At 40.5% G+C, this 20,358-nt stretch overlaps 1 protein-coding gene across 1 annotated transcript in view; it reads left to right on the top strand.

Annotated features, from left to right (window-relative positions):
* ADAM10 (ADAM metallopeptidase domain 10) overlaps positions 1-18,993 on the top strand; it is a 167,363-nt gene extending 148,370 nt beyond the window's left edge. The window contains exons 10-16 of the mRNA XM_075857941.1: positions 1,100-1,283; positions 3,167-3,317; positions 9,936-10,119; positions 11,434-11,542; positions 12,481-12,701; positions 15,021-15,147; positions 16,709-18,993. Coding sequence (XP_075714056.1) covers positions 1,100-1,283; positions 3,167-3,317; positions 9,936-10,119; positions 11,434-11,542; positions 12,481-12,701; positions 15,021-15,147; positions 16,709-16,803 — 1,071 coding nt within the window. The 3' untranslated portion in view covers positions 16,804-18,993. The remainder of the gene's footprint in view (positions 1-1,099; positions 1,284-3,166; positions 3,318-9,935; positions 10,120-11,433; positions 11,543-12,480; positions 12,702-15,020; positions 15,148-16,708) is intronic.
* The last annotated feature ends 1,365 nt before the right edge of the window (positions 18,994-20,358 follow it).

Genomic DNA, 20,358 nt, shown 5'->3' on the forward strand with positions numbered 1-20,358 from the left:
GTCCTGCGTGTCTCCTGACATGCAGGATACAGCTGTTATGGATCGCATTTAAATTCATAATTTAGATATGATCGATAACAGGTGGATCCTTCACTGAGACGGTTTCAGGTCTCTGCGCAAGATACAGCTGCTCTGTAAAAAGGATACAAAGCAGCTGTATGTCAAAAAGTAAAAAATGTATATTTTTTTTAAAGTATTCAGAAAGTTTCACAACACACTCAGGCCTTTTTTATTTAAAAAACAAAACTATTTTAAAGGTGCACATAGTGTTTACGAGGTGCTATTTGTTGCTGTGTTGACATTGGCATCGAACGAATTCTCTCTCAAAGCAGGCTCATTGTGTAGAAATGATTGTACAACAAAACGTTGTCTGTCTTCTTCATATTAAAAAAATGGACACACACCAAATTATACAGATACATACCAGTACCCACACAGAAATTTTGTATAGACACAATAAATTAGGCACCCTGCACACGACCGTGCCCGTAATCATGGTCAGGGACTAAGGGGCACGACTGGCTGCGGCCATAGAAATAAATGGGTCCGTAATGACGGACAAAATCTACCGTCGTGTGCATGGGGCCTTACAGATCTATACATAGATCAACTGCAGAAAAAGAACACATGATCTAACTAGTCTAATTCTCACACACACACACACACACACACACACACACACACACACACACACACACACACACACACACACACACACACCCTTTTACATTCTTTAATTGCCCTATAAAATACATGTTCATTTATCTATACACACAACAACAGTGCATTATGGTTGTTTACATGGTCTAGGCGTTGCTCCATTTAGCGTTTTCTTCAGCTTTGCTTACTGCAGACTTGCTTGTGTCAGCAGTTTATGGATGATAGGGCTCTACTTCCTGTACACCTGCCAATACCTTTGGAAAATAGGACTTTTGTTTCTTGGAACCTCTTCCTGCTTCCTTGTTTTTACCTGAATGTCTTGAATTATTCCATAGTGCTCTTGGATGTTGCACTTTTTTTTTCTCTGAAGAAAGTTTGTCTGACCAGATAAAAAACAAATCTTTTATTAAGATGCTGACCTGTTGTCTGTTCAATACAGCATGACTCTGGCTCTGAATGCACTCCAGGAGAGTCTAAGAATGTGGGATTTAAGGAGAACGGTAACTTTATCATGTATGCCAGAGCAACGTCTGGGGACAAGCTGAACAACAACAAGTTTTCGATTTGCAGTGTCCGTAATATTAGTCAGGTCTTGGAGAAGAAAAGGAATTCTTGTTTCGTGGGTATGTATATTTTTCTTTTCCTCACCTATTGCAATGGCCATCCTGGTGGAGATTTACCATGGGACGTTTAGTTTAATTTCTGTAGGGCTCAATAGCAATAATATATTTTTAGGGATATTCAGTTATTTTATTTCCTTTAAAGGGGCACTTCCACAAAATGTTTTATTCTCTGGCACGTTAAAGAGGCACATTATGTAAATTGTGGTGAAGGTAATCTTCTTACCGGTGGCTGTATTTGTATGAGTTATCCACTCCCTTCTGGTCCTCCGCTTCATCACGTGACCAGCAATAAAACTCTCCAACTACCACAGCGTCTCATCTGCGGACAGGAAGTCAGTTTCTCCATTCATCCCATTGAGACTCACATCGAGGCTGTGATAATAATGAGAAGAGAAACGGACTTCCTGTCCACACATGAGACGCTGTGACAGTTGGAGAGTCCTATTCCTGGTCACATGACACAGCTGAGGATAACTCGCAAATAAAGCCACCGGTAAGAAGATTACCTTCACCACAATGTACATAATTCTTTAAGTATTTTATCTGCTTGTGCTATACAGTTAAAATGGTTTTCCCATCAGAGAAAGCTATAGCATATCGCTCAGATTTGCCATCACTTTCTGATCAGTGGGGGTCTTAGGCCCCATGCACACGAATGTAAAAACGCCCGTAATTACGGGCCCATAGACTTCTATTGGCCACGGGTACCTCCCCGTATGCTAACGGGAAGGTGCCCGTGCCATTGAACAATATAGAACATTTCCTATTTCAGGCCCTAATAACAGCACGGGCAGGCCCATAGAAGTCTATGGGGCTCCCGTAATTACGGGTGACTACGTGTGTGTGCACCCGTAATTACGGGAGCGTTGCTAGGCGACGTCAGGGGATAGTCACTGTCCAGGGTGCTGAAAAAGTTAAACGATCGGCAGTAACTTTCAGCACCCTGGACAGTGACTACCAATCACAATATAGATCAACGTGTAAAAAAAATAGAAGTTCATACTTACCCAGAACTCCCTGCTTCTTCCTCCAGTCCGGCCTCCTGGGATGACGTCTCAGCCCATGTGACCGCTGCAGCCAATCACAGGCTGCAGCGGTCACATGGACTGCCGCGTCATCAAGGGAGGTCGGGCTGGATGTCGAAAGAGGGACGCATCACCAAGACAATGGCCGGGTAAGTATGAACTTCTTTTACTACGGAAAGGGCTGCCCCTTCTCTTTATCCTGTACTGAGAGAGAGAAGGGGCTGCCGATTAGTGCAGTGCAATTTTGCAGCGAAAACGTGCCCATAAATACGGGTGGAATACGGGTGACACAGGACCCGTATTTACGGGCACGGGTCCGTAAATACTGGTGCAATACGGGTCGAATACGTGTGACCAAGGACCCGTATTTACAGGAGGAAAAAAATGCGTTAGTGTGCATGAGGCCTAAGTCCCCATGTCCTGATAATGAAGTTAAAAACTGTACTGTGGCCCCTTCAAAGATATACCCTGCACTGTGGCACATCCTAGTAATATGCCGTCACTTTCTGTGATGGCTAAACGCCTTTACGTTTTTATATCCCATCTACTTACAGCTCTGTTTGTGTTGTTTTTTTTTGTTGCTTTTTTTCGTCTGTGTTGTAATTAAACTGATTCTTCAGAAGTTAGGACTTTATTTGGTCTAAAGTACTTCATGTCTCACTGCAATCCCCAAGTCAAAATCTCAGGGGCTCCATTGCATCGAGGTTTGTGTGGTGGTTTACACACTTGCGTCCATACAGTGACTGCAGGTGTGCTGTGGATATAGACTTTATTCCTAGCTGCCTATCAAGTGTGTCAATTGAGTGAGTGTTTGTAGATTTTTTTTTTCCATGTTTAAGTATACGGTGTGTTTTTCAGAATCCGGTCAGCCCATCTGTGGTAATGGCCTGGTTGAGCAAGGAGAGGAATGTGATTGTGGCTACAATGACCAGTGTAAAGACGACTGCTGCTATGATGCCAACCAGCCAGAAGACAGGAAGTGTAAGTTAAAGTCTGGAAAACTCTGCAGGTATGTATGTGCTTAGTGGATCTCGTAATCTTTGGGCAGTGTGGGCACAGTTTGTCTTTGAAGTCAATAGCCATAGACTGGCATTGAGCTGTCAGCGTGACTAAGTGTTCCTATTTCCATAAGCTGATGGGAATTGTTAGGCATGACATATTTCATTCTTTATACACTTTCTGATTGCCTTGTGTTGTGAAATGATTTTGTATTTTAATCTAATGTTATAAGATTTTTTTTTTATATATATATTTTTTTTTTATTATATATATATATATATATATATATATATATGTGTATGTATATATATATATATATATATATATATATATAAAAAAAAAATTCCCGTTTGATTATGTAGCTGCATTCCTAGTGTTATTGAAATGAAACGAGTACAATGCCATTTGTCTTAGATTATTCAGTTCTCACCACTACACTCACATTTTGTAAAATGATTCTTGGTTAATTGTGACAAACTATGGATTTACGAGTGATGATACATACTTACTAAAATCTCCTAAACGTGGTGCTTAATGTACGTTTCCTAATGCCTTGGCCCAGTTTTGAGTTTACGTATTGTGTAGGCTGTAAGAGTAGGATTAGCCGTGGGGTTTATTTTTTTTACTTTCTCTAATACCATTGCAGCCTTAGGCCGGATTCACACGAGCGTGTGCGTTTTGCGCACGCAAAAAACGCGTCGTTTTGCGTGCGCAAAAGGCACTTAAGAGCTCTGTGTGTCATGATCATATGGTGCGCGGCTGCGTGCTTTTCGTGCAGCCGCCATCATTATGACACTGTATGTTTGTAAACCGAAAAGCACATGATGCTTTTCTGTTTTCATCCATACTTTTCTCTGCTGTTGCGCGAATCACGCGCGTCCCACGGAAGTGCTTCCGTGTGCCATGCGTGGTTTTCACGCACCCATTGACTTCAATGGGTGCGTGGTTTTCACGCACCCATTGACTTCAATGGGTGCGTGGTTTTCACGCAGCCATTGACTTCAATGGGTGCGTGGTTTTCACGCAGCCATTGACTTCAATGGGTGCGTGGTTTTCACGCACCCATTGACTTCAATGGGTGCGTGGTTTTCACGCACCCATTGACTTCAATGGGTGCGTGATGCGCGAAATACGCACAAAGAACGGACATGTTGTGCGTTTTACGCAGCAGACTCGCTGCGCAAAAGTCACTGTCTGCAGGCCCCATAGACTAATATAGGTCCGTGTGAGGCGCGTGAAAATCACGCGCGTTGCACGGACGTATTTTACGTTCGTCTGAATAAGCCCTTAGTTAGTAAGCGTAATGTCTTGCACTGTGATATTTGTCACAGAGTGCTATTCTAGGTCTATCCAGCAGCTCTCACTACACTTTGGGTCCATGCAGTGATGAAAAGTAATCATATTCCTGGTTAACCTTTTTTTTTTTACATCTACACTTTAACCAACCGGAACAAGCAGAGCTGCAATGTAAAAACATTTGGGAGGAATATAGACACAGGTCAACATCCTAAGCCTCTGACATCACAAGTGTGACTTCACAGGAGATTTAGTCTACCATAGATAAACTGAGCAATGTTCATATGTAGTACATATAGATGAATGACTAACTTTAAAGACCACAATTGCGTTTCTACTTCACTTATTTTACCCTATACTTTTAAGACCAGATGTGAAGCAAATCTGTAGTGTAGTCTTAGAGGTGATCCGGGTTGCTAAATTTTTTTTTACAAATGCCTGCAAATGTCCTAAAATAAAAACAATCAGTACTCGCCTATTTTTCCAATCCTCCTCCATGACACCACAGGAGAAGTTGACTCCCACGTCCTGGCTCAAACGATTCATGAAAGATATGGAATACAATATCCAATAGAGAACCTTACTTACAAATTATGGTTCACCGAATGTCGTATCACAATTCCACATGACCATTATTTTGCCATCGTTCTGTCAACACCCGTCTAACCAAAAGCAGGGGAATTCCATACTTTGGATGTTCACAGAATAATCCTAAAATACCTGGACATATCTAAGCCCTGGAGACCAGGTCATAACCTTTTCCTTCATCTTACTGGATCAAGAAGACGGACTGTGAGGCATATGAAATTTAGGTACTCTCTTCTCCAAAGAATCTTCAAGCTTATGCTACCAGGGCTGCAGAGCAGCTACATGGTCGGCTCTTCACACCTTCTCAAGACCAAACCGTCTAGACATATGGTCAACATAAGACTTTGCCTATGGGAGGAATGTTCTGCAAGCTATTGTCCTTTCCTAAGAATGTTTTTATTTGGCCTCCTGTCGTGGAGGATTTTTAGAAACCAAATTACAAATAAAAAATTTCCTCCGCCAATCCGGTGCGGACGCTGCACTACTCTTCTGAGTGTTTGTTTACATGCAGGTAGCATGTGACCACTGCAGCTAATCCGAGGCCTCAGCGGTGACGTGTCCTGTCGGTAAGCCCCCATCGCTGAGCGTACTTGCCAGGGATACAACACCTGACCGCTGAGGCCTCTATTTGGCTGCAGCGGTCACATGCTGCCGACATGTAAACAAATACCGGGAGGGTTGCCATAGCGTCTGTGCTGGATCGCTGGGGGAAATGGTAGGTAAGCACTGATTTTGATATATTTTTTTGGCCGTTTGTAAAAAAAAAAAAATTAACCGGATAACCCCTTTAATTGTGAGTCATACTTAAAGGGGTGAAAAGCAAAAGGAAGACCCCTAGTGGCTGGCAGGGATGAATAAACAATGAGAAAAAAATGTGCCGAGGCACAGAGGTCCCAATTTCCCAGCCACCATAGAAATGGTGTCAATGGTAGCAGTTAAAATATAACTTTTATTAATGGATCAAACAGACAGACAGCAACACAAAGTTAAAATTGTATCAAAAGACGGCTCATGTGTATCATAAAGATCAATGTGCACGCACCTAGCACATCGCTGGACGCAATGAGTGAGACTGATTCGGCAGCTGCAGACTGCCGTTCGTAGGATCAGTCCCACACAATTAGAGAAAGTGACTAAGCCGTCAGTGATTATTAAGATGGCGATAGCCCCCCCGACATGTTTCGTTACAGAAGTAACGTCCTCAGGGGATAACACGGGGCTAATGAGCGCGCGTGTGAAATCCTGCTCCTTATATAAACTCGTATGTGTGACGTGTGTGGCAACGGCTCTACTATCTGCCAATCAGGCAGTCATAAATGACGAGCCCCCATGCCGAGGAGAGTGACAAGGCTGGGAGCCAATAGAAAACCGTGACAATGTGTCAAATCATAACGGGAGCTGCGCGCATGCGCACAGCAGCCGAAACGGGTAATTGTTATCCGAGGAGCTCTATATGCAGAAAGAGTGACAGAACGGGCAGCCAATAAAGAGTTCAGAACGGCATTCAAATGAGGCAAACGAATCAAACGAGTAGATGACGCCGGGATCCTCAATAAGTGGTGGCAATAAATGCCACACAAAAATAGCGTATAAATTACGCATCAATTACAATACGAACGTCACAATATCCGCAGAGAGAGCTCAGATACAATCACGAGTGTCACACATAAGATAAGTGTACACAGGTGCATAATAAGAAATATTCCCAAAAGGGTCTAATAGGTATAACCAGATAGTAGGGAAGAGCAAGGAGCAAATGGAGTTGTCTGTTATGACAATGACAACAATCAATAGTAATATCTACCGAACATTAGTGTAGTGAAACTAGATATGCATCAGGACTATATGAGTAGTAATCAGTGTGTCTCATAAACTGTCAGATCGACAGAGGTATCACACAAGAGAAAGAGTGATATTCAGCAAGAATGGTATATACAGCAAAAAAGGTTTACTACGAGGGAAGAAGATAGTTTAATATTCTCTACAGGAAGGCCATAAAGGTAAAACCCTCATTAAGGCCATTGGGGCTCAGAGAGCCGAGCCTATGTATCCATCGAGCCTCCTCCTGTAATAGTCTCTTATCTAGGTTGCCAGCCCTAGGGCCAAGTTTTAATTGCGTAATGCCCCAAAATTGAAGGACCTTAGAGTCGCCCCCATGAACAGATCTCACATGTCTCGAAATGGAGGTATCCTCTTTCATATTAACACTGCTGACATGTCTGGAGATCCTTCTCCTGAGTTGCTGAGTGGTTTTGCCAACATACAATTTGGGGCACGGGCATCCGGCAACATATACAACGTCAGTGGTTTGGCAATTGATAAAGTGTCTGATGGTAAATTGACAACCGTTTAGATGGTTAGTAAAGCACTTGGTCTTGGGCATGTATATACAGAAGGAACATCTGCCACAGGGGAAGGATCCCACTGCGGGAGATGAAAGCCATGTATCACGAGGGATGAGTGGTCTGGAGTAATGACTCCGCGTTAAGAATTCTCGAAGATTTCTTCCACGTCTGAAGGTCACATTCGGAATGTCGGAAATAGCGTCCGCTAAATCCGGATCAGACCGTAAAATGGCCCAATGCTTCTTCAAAATCTCAGAGACCTGAGTTGAACAGGTGTCAAAATTACCAATACACCTGATGTTGGAGGTTTCAGATCTTTCCTCTGTTTTAGTTCTGCCATAGAGCAGTTCCTCTCTAGGGGTGGCCTTAGCTCTCGCATAAGCTCGATGTAGAGTTTTTTTGGGGTAACCTCTTGCCAAAAATTTATGGAAGAGGGTGTCACATTCTAATTTAAAGGTGTGTTCCTCGGAACAGTTCCTTCTGGCCCTGAGGTACTGACCAATGGGTATTCCCCTCTTAAGTGCTGGTGGATGAAAGCTGCCATATTGTAGAAAGCTATTGGTAGCGGTCTTTTTTCTAAAGACATTAGTGTGGACACCGCCACCAGAATCCAGAGAGATCTGAAGATCAAGGAAATCAATGGTGTTTTTATTTATGTGGTGAGTGAATTTCATGCCAATGTCATTATGATTAAGTATATCCATAAAATCAAGAAAAAGTGTAGTGTCACCATCCCAGAAGATCAGTATATCATCAATATACCTCCCCCAGAATAGTATGTGACATGTGAAAAAAAGTAAATCTTCGTTAAAAATTAAAGTGTCTTCCCACCACCCTAGAAATAAATTTGCATATGTGGGTGCGCAAACTGTGCCCATAGCTGTGCCTTTTACCTGATGGTAGAATTTGCCATCAAATAAAAAATAATTGTGGGTGAGTAAGAATTTGAGAAGAGAAAGTATCAAAGTGTTGTGTGCCTGAAATTGTATACCCTTGGTGTTCAAAAAATACTGTACCGCCTGTAGACCCAAATCATGCTTAATATTAGTGTAGAGTGATTCTACATCCACAGTGGCAATAAAAGTGGTGTCAGTGACATTGATCCCCTGGATTCTGGTGAGGGTGTCCTTAGTATCCCTCAAAAAAGAGGGTAAAGCTTTAACAAAAGGTGCCAACATTTCATCAACATATGTGCTGATGCCCTGTGTCAGGTTCTCATTTCCAGAGACAATAGGTCTCCCAGGAACTGGTCTAGTCTCCTTATGAATCTTTGGGAGTGCATAGAAAGTTGAAATAGTCGGAGTGGAATTGTACAAGAATTTGAATTCGTCCGGAGTGATAAGTTGCCTAGATTTAGCATCGTCCAATAGAGAGCGTAACTCAGATGTAAAAAGATTCGTAGGGTTCCTTTCCAAGATGACATATGTGGATCTGTCATCAAGTAATCTGTGTACCATGGATGCATAAAAATTGCGATCCATGATAACAATATTACCACCCTTATCTGAGGATTTTATAATAATTTCATTGTTATTACACAGAGTATCTAAAGCATCTTGTTCCATTTTATTCAAATTATTGGTGCCATGTTTGTTGGCTTTTAGTTTCCCCAATTCAGAGCTCACTAGTTTGACAAAAACGTCGATGTGTGCATATTGTGCAAAAGGAGTAGTCATCCTTGATCGAGGTTTTAACGAAGAAAAAGGGCCGGTGGCTGAACTAATGCGATGTTCGTTTTCATCAGACAGGTCCTCAAGGACCTGTAATGTCCTACGTTCATCAAGGTCCATGGGATGTTCATCACTGGTCTTGGTCTTAAAATATTTATGCAATGCCAATTTTCTGGCAAAAAGATGAACATCCTTAACCCAGGAGAACTCATCAAAAGCAAAGGTGGGAGTATAGGAGAGACCCCTCCGTAAAAGTGTCTCTTGGTGGGGACTTAACTGTACAGAGGAAAGATTACAGATCTGTAAATCGTCTGAGGTGTCATTAGCTGGAGTTATTTTGGTTGATTCCATGGAGTATGATGTGTCCCTAAAAAAGGGAAAGCATTCGGGGGACCACTCATCAGGGAACTGGTGGCAGATGTAGATATAGGGTTTCTCCCTAGGACGTCTACACTCGAAATTGTCCCCATAAAAAAAAAAATTAACCGGATAACCCCTTTAATTGTGAGTCATACTTAAAGGGGTTACACAGGATTAGAAAAACATGGCTTCTTCCAGAGACCGTGCCATGCCTGTCCATGGGCTGGTGTTCAGCTCCGTTTCATTAAAGTGAATGGGGCGAAGCAGCAATACCAGACAGTCTGTGGACAGGTGTGGCACTGTTTTTGACAGAAAGCAGCTAATTCTAATCCTGTACAACCCCTGTAACACCTACGTAATGTGTTTCAGTCCCAGCCAGGGCCCCTGCTGTACATCACTGTGCTCCTACAAAGACCGTGCTCAGAAATGTCGTGAAGAATCAGACTGTGCACAGATGGGAACCTGCAATGGTCTTTCTGCACAATGTCCTTCATCCGATCCGCGACAGAATTTGACTGAGTGTAACCGTGGAACCCAAGTCTGTATCAAGGGGGTAAATATCAGATGACCTATTTCAAACCGTTAATTTTTTAATTTTAGATCAATACTTAATCTCTCTTGCTAGTTTTATTATTATTACTGGTTTTTTTATTATTACGGTTTCATACTTTTAGATGTTTTTTTCTCTATTCAAGATGCAGGATTTTGACTAAGACCTTATTCACACAAGCGTGTCTGATTCGCGTCTGCAAAAAACGCAACATTTTTCATGTATTTGACTGTCCATGTTGCGTCAGTGTGGCTTCCATTTTTCTTCTCTGCAAGCACTTCCTGATTTCACTTATTTTGTTTTCTGCTGTTTAGCAACTTCAATGTGAATAGCTGTCAGCTGATGGATGTCATCTGTGTGCTGTTCGTTTTTTTTCACACACCCATATACTTAATTGGGCGAGTCTGGTCCACAAAAACTACCCAGAATAGGACATGCAGTGAATTTCTCGCAACGGATATGCTCCGTAAAAAAAACAACACGTGTGTGTATAGCTTTATTGAATTGCATGGGTCAATGTGCTGTTCATTGTTAAAACGGACAGCACATGGACGAGAAACACGCTCGTGTGAAATAAGGCCTTAAGGAAAAGCAGACCGGGTCTGTCAGGTTTTCTCCGATCAGTTGCTAAAGAAATGCAGAAAATTAAAGAAAACTACAACCAGGAAGTTCTTGCAGAATAGAATAACCGATGACACGCAGAAATCACACTGACTCAAACTGGACATTCATATGCATAAAAAAATTTGTTTTTTTTTTGCAGACAGGAATCGAACACGCTCGTGTGAATGAGGTCTTAAAAGCTTTGTCCGCTTCTCGTAATTTTTCCAAATGGGCTGGAAACAGAATGTAGTCACTGTTTCATATAATGTTAGACGATTATCGCCAGTGTTTTGACGTGTATAATGCTACCCCCTTGTTTAATCCAATCTTCTTCACTGACAGAACAGCGCTCCTGTCCCAACATGGCGCTGATGGGGGGGGGGGGGGGGGCATTTGACCAGACCCGTCCATCAGCGGGCTCCTTTAAATAACACTGCGCATGGCAATCAAAAATAGCATATGTACCGTGCACAGTGTTTTTCAACAGAGGCCGCTTGTGTGTTACTTTTTGGCTGGCTGGTTAATGTACAACGTCTAACGCGGTATTGTGTGGCGGATAAAGCCAACCATGCTGGCAAATTTCACTAAGCCAGAAGAATTTGTGTAGTCTCCCTCTAGTACTGCATAATGGCTCTTCTTTACGAGGTTTAATGTTTTTTATGAAGCTATCCATATTTGTTAGTCTAATTGGTGGCCATTCTTCTTGTCACACAGCAATGTGCAGGTTCTATCTGCGAGAAGCATGGTTTGGAGGAATGTACATGTGCCAGTACCGAAGGCAAAGACGATAAGGAGTTGTGCCATGTCTGCTGTATGGAAAAAAGTGAGTCTTTTTACCCTTTATTACATAACATTTTTGAGGATTTTCATCATCTTGATAGTCCTGTAAGAAGTTGGTTTGGCAAGTCACATTGCCCCTCAGACATTACTGTTAAAAAATGTTAAATGATGAAAATCTTTGAAAATAAACGTATTGAGCTGGCAGGGCCGATAAATGGAGAGAACTAGTAGTATCCACAGCTCCTCTTTGTATATCTTTATCATGAGCTTGTTTTATGGATTCTCCTGCTGACTAGGACACCAGGCTTCACTATTTTTCCCTGAACTCTGACAGACGCAGTCCACCAGTGAAAAGCCAGCTCACACAATTTACCATTGCAAAACCGTTCTGTTTTTTCCGCACATACAAGCGATGGCCCTTCAGGCTGGGTTCACACGACCTATTTTCAGACGTAAACGAGGCGCATTATGCCTAGTTTTACGCCTGAAAATAGGGCTACAATACGTCGGCAAACATCTGCCCATTCATTTGAATGGGTTTGCCAACGTACTGTGCATACGACCTGTAATTTACGCGTCGTCGTTTGACAGTTGTCAAACGACGACGCGTAAATTGACTGCCTCGGCAAAGAAGTGCAGGGCACTTCTTTGCAATGTAATTTGAGCTGTTCTTCATTGAATTCAATGAAGAGCAGCTCAAGATTTACGAGCGTCACAGACGCCTCGTATATTACGAGGAGGAGCATTTACGTGTGAAACGAGGCAGCTGTTTTCTCTTGAAAACAGTCTGTCTTTTCACACGTAAATGCCTGCTATCGTGTGCACATACCCCCACTGGTTGCCATCTACCTCCTGTCCTGTACTGGATGTCTGATTTTAGTTGTAATGGACTCATGTCTTTGTGTTGTATTAAAGGATTTAGATTTTATTCGAAAATATTTACTAGTATAGATCTAATTGATATTATATTTATGCTCGCAGTGAAGCCTGACACATGTGCCAGTACCGGGTCTGAGGAATGGAAGACCTTCTTCCAAGGGAAAACCATTACTCTGCAGCCTGGGTCACCTTGCAATGAGTTTAAGGGATACTGTGATGTGTTCATGCGATGTCGATTGGTTGACGCCGATGGTCCACTGGCAAGGTTAAAAAAGGCCATTTTTAACCCAGAGCTTTATGAGAACATTGCTGAATGGATTGTGGTATGTATGAAAGTTATGTATACCATAGATTGTGTTTTTGTTTTTTTAACTTTTGTTTCATTTCTAACCTTCGCATGTACTTGGCCTACAAATGACATTTAATGCATGTAATGCTTTTCACTAAATGACTCCAATACACAAACATATTGAAGTCAACAGTATGCTCAAAGGGTTATTCCCAACTCAGATATTTATGGCATATCACACAGGATACGCCATTGTCTGATAGCCCAGAGTTTCTTTTGTGTGATATCACAATGTGGAGCTGATTGAAGCAGTTTTTTAAATTGCTGCTATTAGGTTTTTTTTATTGTGTTTTTCCTTTTACCTTCTTTCTGGTCTAATGTAAGATTACGTTACTGGTTACCTGAGAATAAGCTGTTTACAGGATATTCCCCTTCTGGAACCCCCAGAAACCAGCTGTAATCTGAAAAGGCAGCAACGAGTTTTCATTTTTCCGGCAGCACAACCTCACGGGAAATTACAACGTTCTCATTGAAATCAATGGACTGTCCGTATAATGCATGGATGTGTGGGGTTCTTTAGAGAAGCGGTTTGTATCTTCTTTATGCTCTGGCTAATAAATGAGGGTCCTGAACGGGAACCAAATATGTTAATTTAGAATTCTCGAATAGAGTTTTCAAAATAGGTTTACTAAACCAGACAACCTTTTAAACCCCCGCACCATGACGTACAGTGTTGTCATGGTGTGTCAAGGGGCTATGGTATGGAGCAGGCTCACGCTCCATACACCTCGGGTGTCAGCTGTGTATGATGGCTGACACCTAGCACTAATAGCCAGGAACATAAAAATCTCTGATTCTAACCGTTTAACCACTTAGATGCCGTGGTCAATAGCGACCGTGGCATCTAAGCCATTCGAAAGTGACAGCCCATCACCCCCCCCCCCCCAATGCTATCCTGCGGTGCCAATGGTTGTCATGGCAGCCCGAGGGCCTAATGAACCCACAGGTCTGCCAGCTTTCTGATCTTGTTAAAGAGGCTCTGTCACCCGTTTATGACTGCCCTATCTTCTACCTAATCTAAAAAAGGCGGTTTAATGTAGATAAGTAATTTGTTGTTTGTTTGTTTGTTTTTTGTTGAAGTTTTTATTTTTGACAAAGATCAAAATCCGCGTCATACACTTCTCTTCTTTCATGTCCAGCTTACTCCACAGCACAGCGTAATCTCGCGAGATCACACTGTGCTGTCACTTACTCCCACATTAACTTTACCGGAGTGTCGGGAGAATGAAAATACATTTTGCCTCCTGGCTGGAGGTGATGTCTTTTCATTCTCCTGACACTCCGGTAAAGTTAATGTGGGAGTAAGTGACAGCACAGTGTGATCTCGCGAGATCACGCTGTGCTGAGAGTATAGTATAGCTATACTATAGTATAGTATAGCTGAACACAAATGAAGAGAATTTCCGTTTCCCAGTACATTATACGGTATTTTAAGTAGTGCCAATAGAAACTACAACTTCTCCCGAAATAAATAAGCTTACACACCACTCCATTGACGGAAAAGTACAAAAAAAAGTTATGGCTCCTGGAAGGCGGGAGTGAAAAACTAAAAATGACTGCGACGCCAAGGGGTTAAAGTTGTGTTTGCAGGGGATTCGCATAACATTTGTATTTGCTTTTCTTGGCATCACTATGACATTTTTTTTTATCTTTTGTGCAATCTCCATGTAACCATGTAACTGCTGTTCTAATCTGTAAGCAATTTTTCTAAATCCTGACTAAAAGCCAGATTGCCGAGTATCAAACATCTGTGAGAGATGTGTAGTGTAATATTTTAACTGAAAGTTATGGGTCCCAAAGCTGCTGCTATCTAAAGCCCATTTGGTTTCTTTCTGCTGATTTTGTAAATCTGTTTGCCAAGACCTATTCCAAAGCAAAGTCTCTGTATTTGTCCACAACTTCCTAATGTGCCACGTTTGGTGGCATCAATATAGACATAAGCAAGTGGCAATTCAAATCAAAAGCTGTACCCCCAGCCATGAGGATAGGTTAATTTCAAGTCTACAGATCTGTGCCTTGATATCATTGCACTCTTATTTTTTTATTTTGGGATTTTTCACGTTGATGTAAATGTTCTTCCCGATATCTGCATGTTTCTGTAAAACTGTTTTTAAAACTTTATTCATAGGATATATTCAAAAATTTATTTATTACAACTGTTTCACCTTACACTGACTTTTTAGTTATTTTTCTGAAAATTGGCGTTTTACAATTTGTAAAGTTAACAGCGATATTTATATATGCAATGTTTGCCTTGTGGTTTCATTACTTGCCTCTCTTCTGTTTCTTCTAGGCACACTGGTGGGCTGTTCTGCTTATGGGAATAGCATTGATAATGTTGATGGCTGGGTTTATCAAGATATGCAGTGTGCATACACCAAGTAGCAATCCCAAGTTACCTCCACCCAAACCTCTACCAGGTAAGAACACCGAAAAATGCAAAGAAATACTGATAAAGCCAAAAATAAAACGTATAACTTGGAATCCTTGTATTGGTCTTTAGCTATTTGGATAAATATTATAGTATAACCAATTGATCTTTTTCTCAGTCAGGACTTTATAAAAATGAGCCTGCTTTATGCCACCATCTTTGAGGGCAGCATGTAGTAGTGACCGGCATGCTGATTTCAGTCATATGTCATTTATGTCGAAATATACAGAATTTTGGCTGTTTACTGTTTTATTAGTTGCAGTGCGCTGTGTACTTGGACTCTGGCATGTTCATGAGGTGCAGGCTCCCCCCACCCAACCGTGGCTGATAGACCGCTTTCTCCATGTTACTGTTAATCAGCGGTGGGTTTTGGGAGCCTGCACCTCATAAATACACCAGCAATGAAGTAGGTGACCAATTCGCTTTTAGTGTTTTAAAGATGTACAAGAATTGATTGCTGAGAGTGGAAAACCATGCGGAAGCCCTGTATACCGCCCACTTTTTACCAGTGCTTCCTGAAATTGCTATAAACCGTGCTAAAAGGAACACTTCATTCTTGAATTATTTATATATCTTGCTGCATATAAATTCACTTGTTTATGAATTCTATTTCTTAAGGTGCCCATACACTAAGTGAAATTCGCCTGAACTTGCTGAAATGGGCAGGATCGGCCAACAATTAAATATGTATCGGGACCTCTCAACTCTCTGCCAAGAGCAATGTTGAGGAAACGAGGATCGGGCATTTTAGATTTTAACGTGTTTAATCCTTGGCTTCCACGGAAGATAAAACGCTGTCAGAGGCGTATGGTAGAGAATTATTCCCATCCCCCCATTGACCTCAACATGCACGCTCCTCTTAGCCTGGAGAAATAACTGCCGGTCAAACTAGTGGTTTTTTTAGACAGTTATTTGATTTGTATGGCCACCTTTTAGTCCTTTTATTACTTTTACCTAGCAATTTCAGCTCTCCGTATTCCTTATAATTCCCCTCCCCCAAGTCAAAGTGCTCTTTCTTTTGTACACGCTTTTTTTTTTTTTTTGAAGAGCGGAGCCTTTGCTTACTGCAAGTGGAACTGGGAGCTTTCCAAACAATTTTTCATACTAAACCTCAAGGCCAGTTCATACGTGGCAATAATAGTTATGATTGTTTCTGAGCAATCGTAGTGTTTATTGCTTAGCCTAAATGTAGGAGATCAGCAATAAATAATAAAATGATTTATCATTGATCAAAATTGAGCATACATACAATAAAACCTATGTATGTAGCAGAATCGGTATAAGTCACTTGTCCAATATTTACATTTACAATACATATGCATGTACGATCCAAATTGCGTTTGAAAATCGTGACCGAAGTACAATAATTGTACTGATGCCAATATCCACCATTCACTCAATGATTTTTCATACCACTGTTTGACAAATTGGTATGGATAAATGAGCCTTTACAAAGAACTTTTTTAATGTAAATCTAGTTTTTGTCATTCCAGGTTATCCTTTTTATTACGTATGCTGTATATTTGACTAACATTATGTTCTCTCTACAGGCACATTGAAGAGAAGACGGCCACCACAAACAACTCAACAACCTCCACGCCAGAGACCACGGGAAACGTACCAGATGGGACACATGAGACGTTAACTGCAGCTTTTTTTGCCTTTGGTTCTTCCTAGTGCCTACCATGGGAAAGATTCACTCCAAAGAAATACCTACAAATCATCACTGTTCCCCTTATTAAAACCAAGAATTGAATGAGGCGGAGTCAAGAACTTACCATCACATAATACACAGGAGTTCTTTAACGCGTTTTCATTTAACACAATCTAACTGCAATCTCCTGATGAAGAAATTAACCAGAGATTTTTAAGAAATATTCTTTTTAACTTCTCTTATGGCATAAAATATTAGAATGGTTACCACTTGTTTTTTATGCCCTCTTAATTTTCTTCAGTTCCATTTCGCTTTTCGTGAAACTATCTTTACTGAATGGCTGAAGAAAAACGTGGCTTTTTCCCCAACTGCCAATCAAGGCTGGGAAAGTAGAGACCACTTCAGCATTGGAGAACATCTCCTGCCAATGTACATACTTTGTTATATGCAGACATGTAATTATAATGTACAAGCATAAGTCTATGTGCAATTGTAAAACAAAACCGATAATTGCAATATGGATATGTTACTTTGTATTATAAATCTTGTTTTGTTTTTTGTTTTTCAACTCTTAACGAAGACATTACTGTTTAAGTGACATACTCAGGATAACCGAGGAATTGGTGTATAAAGGCGACTGAAAATATATTATCTATTTTTTTCGGGAGATGCTTTCGTTAGCTGAAGGAGTATCCATCTGCATTTTCCTCACTAAACGTCTTATGACCAGAGATGGTTGAAGTGCTCACACCTTTTTCTTACAACGAGCCTCTATTTAACAGACTTGAATGTTCTGCAAGCTGACTACAAATGTATGAAATCTACAACCATTCTGGACATCAGGACTCTTTGTATTATGTTTTTGTTTTTTTATTTTTTTTGTAAAAAAAAAAATTTTTTTATCCCTTCATGAAAAATTCATCTAAGTTGTTAGTCCCGAGTCACAAGCATTTTAGGCATGTAATTTAATAAAAAAAACAAGCCTATTATAAGAGTATTAGCTTGTAAGAAATTCATGAAGTAGATTCTTTTAGACTCGCTTGTGAAGAGGAGACTTGGAGAGTGATATTTTGCCATACCTCTACCTATAGGTAGTGTACACAGCATGAAGCTGTTGAATGAGTTACCACTAATCGGTGAATAGGGCACTAGATCCAAAAATGGCTTCCTCAATGTACCTGTGTCTAAAGTAAAGGTGTTCGTCTCATCATTTTAATATGGAGGAGAATGAAGATCTCATTCATCCAGTGCTATGCATGTCTTTGTTTGGGCATTACCAAGAGCCTTCTAATTTCTTTACTTCCAAGAACATCTGTGGTATTGGCAACACAATGGATCATTTTGTGTATGTATAGCTTTTAGTCTTATTCATTTATTTCTGATTTGGCTTTAAATACTCTTGTCCTCAGTAAGATTTTCATAGCGTTTTTGTGTCTGGCAGAGAGAGTTACTGCTGAAATTCAAGGTTTACACGTCTATTCTCATCTTGACATGCCAGCAAGGTGTAAAGAAAAGAAAACACCATTTCTTCCTTGTAAAATTGTACAGTGTATGGTATTTTTTTTTTTTTTTTCTTCAAAAAGAAACTTACATCTTTTTTGTACAATTACATCTTTAGAAACAATTTTGTACATGAAATCCCAGTCTGGTAGATAGGAGAATATAAATAATTCTGAAACAATCTTATAAAAAGAAAAAACAAACAAAAAAAAATAGTGTAGTTTTGAAAACAATTGAATGCATTTTGATTTTGGATGGTTAAGGTCTGATAAAAGGTTTTGATTTTGAACATGGTGGTTTATGCGTAGCTTTGTCAATGTGATAGATCCTTAAATTATCTATAATTTTTTTTCCCTTAGATTTTTCTTTTTTTTTGTGTGGTAAAAGTTTCAGGAAAAATTCCCAATTTTATTTTTTCTTTTGTAAAGTTTGAACAGAAATGCACTGAACCTCTCCACAGTAAGTCAAGATGTGGTAAGCGAAGCAGAAGCGCAGCAAATGAAATCTAATACTACTGTCAATTTAATGTCCACTGTGTTTTATACAGTTTTTGTTCACTTTTGAAATTTTTACTAAAAATTGCAAAAAATAAAATAAAAAGTATTGTGCAAACATGTAAAAAAAAAATCATTTTTTCATTGAAACTTGACTTAATAAATAGACTTGATTTAAAATATAAAATTATTAGTATATTATTGAGATTCATAAAAATTATTTTCATCATAATATTTGAAAGCACTTATCCGTTCTGTAAATATTTTAGAGACATTTTTTTAAAGGTATTCGCAATTAAGTAAAAAAACAAATCCAGTAGACCTCTCCATTTAAAGAAGCTCTGTCACCACATTATAATTGCCCTATATTGTACATGATGTGATCGGCGCTGTAATGTAGATTAGAGCAGTGTTTATTTAGAAAACCGATCATTTTTAGCTTTATGCTAATGAGTTTCTCAATGGACAACTGGGCATGTTTTACTATATGGCCAAGTGGGCGTTGTACAGAGGAGTGCATGACGCTGACCAATCGGCGTCATACACTTCTCTCCATTCATTTACACTGCAGATAGCGATATAGTTATATCGCTATGTGCAGCCTCATACACACACACACACTAACATTACTGCAGTGTCCTGACAATGAATATACATTACTTCCAGCCAGGACGGGATGTGTAGTCATTCTCCTGACCACCTCTGTAGCGTCTCTGTGATTTATAGCACTGCGAGATCTCGCTGTGAATGACAGCTTACATCTTTCGAGACTACGCCTGCTATGCTGTAACTCACAGAGACGCTACAGAAGTGGTCAGGATTCTGAATACACATCGTGTCCTGGCTGGAGGTAATGTATATTCATTGTCAGGACACTACAGTAATGTTAGTGTGTGTGTATGTGGCTGCACATATAGATATAGCTATATTGCTATCTGCAGTGTAAATGAATGGGGAGAAGTGTATGATGCTGATTGGTCAGCGTCATACACTCCTCTGTACAACGCCCTCTTGGTCATATAGTAAAACACGCCCAGTTGTCCATTGAGAAACTCATTAGCATAAAGCTAAAATAGGTCATAACTCCGTCAAAAATGATCGTTCTTCTAAAGAAAAAAAACACTGCTGTAATCTACATTACAGCGCGGATCACATCATGTACAATATAGGGCACTTATAATGTGGTGACAGAGCCTTTTTAAGAGATCTTTCAGTTGGGAATCTTTTTTTACATCAAACAGAACTGGTATATTGCTGCAGGAATCACACACATCTGCATGGGAGCTGTGAATGAGCCGAAGATTTAGAGCCACGAGTGGGATTTCCCAAAAAGGCATCCAATCCTGTCCGCTCTAAAGATTTGGCTCTTGCACGGAGCCATAATGGGTCTGTGTGCATGACACCATACACATAAAAAATTCCTTAGACTATGGGCTCATTTACATGGTTCTATAGTGGTCCTTTGTTATTTTCATCCCAGCGGAGACAAGTAAGCAACTTTATTCTTACAGGCTTATTAACTGCCTTCTACATCTTCGCTTTTACTATCTAG

The sequence above is a fragment of the Rhinoderma darwinii genome, chromosome 3 (assembly GCF_050947455.1).
Source record: "Rhinoderma darwinii isolate aRhiDar2 chromosome 3, aRhiDar2.hap1, whole genome shotgun sequence".
Classification (NCBI taxonomy): Eukaryota; Metazoa; Chordata; class Amphibia; order Anura; family Rhinodermatidae; genus Rhinoderma; species Rhinoderma darwinii.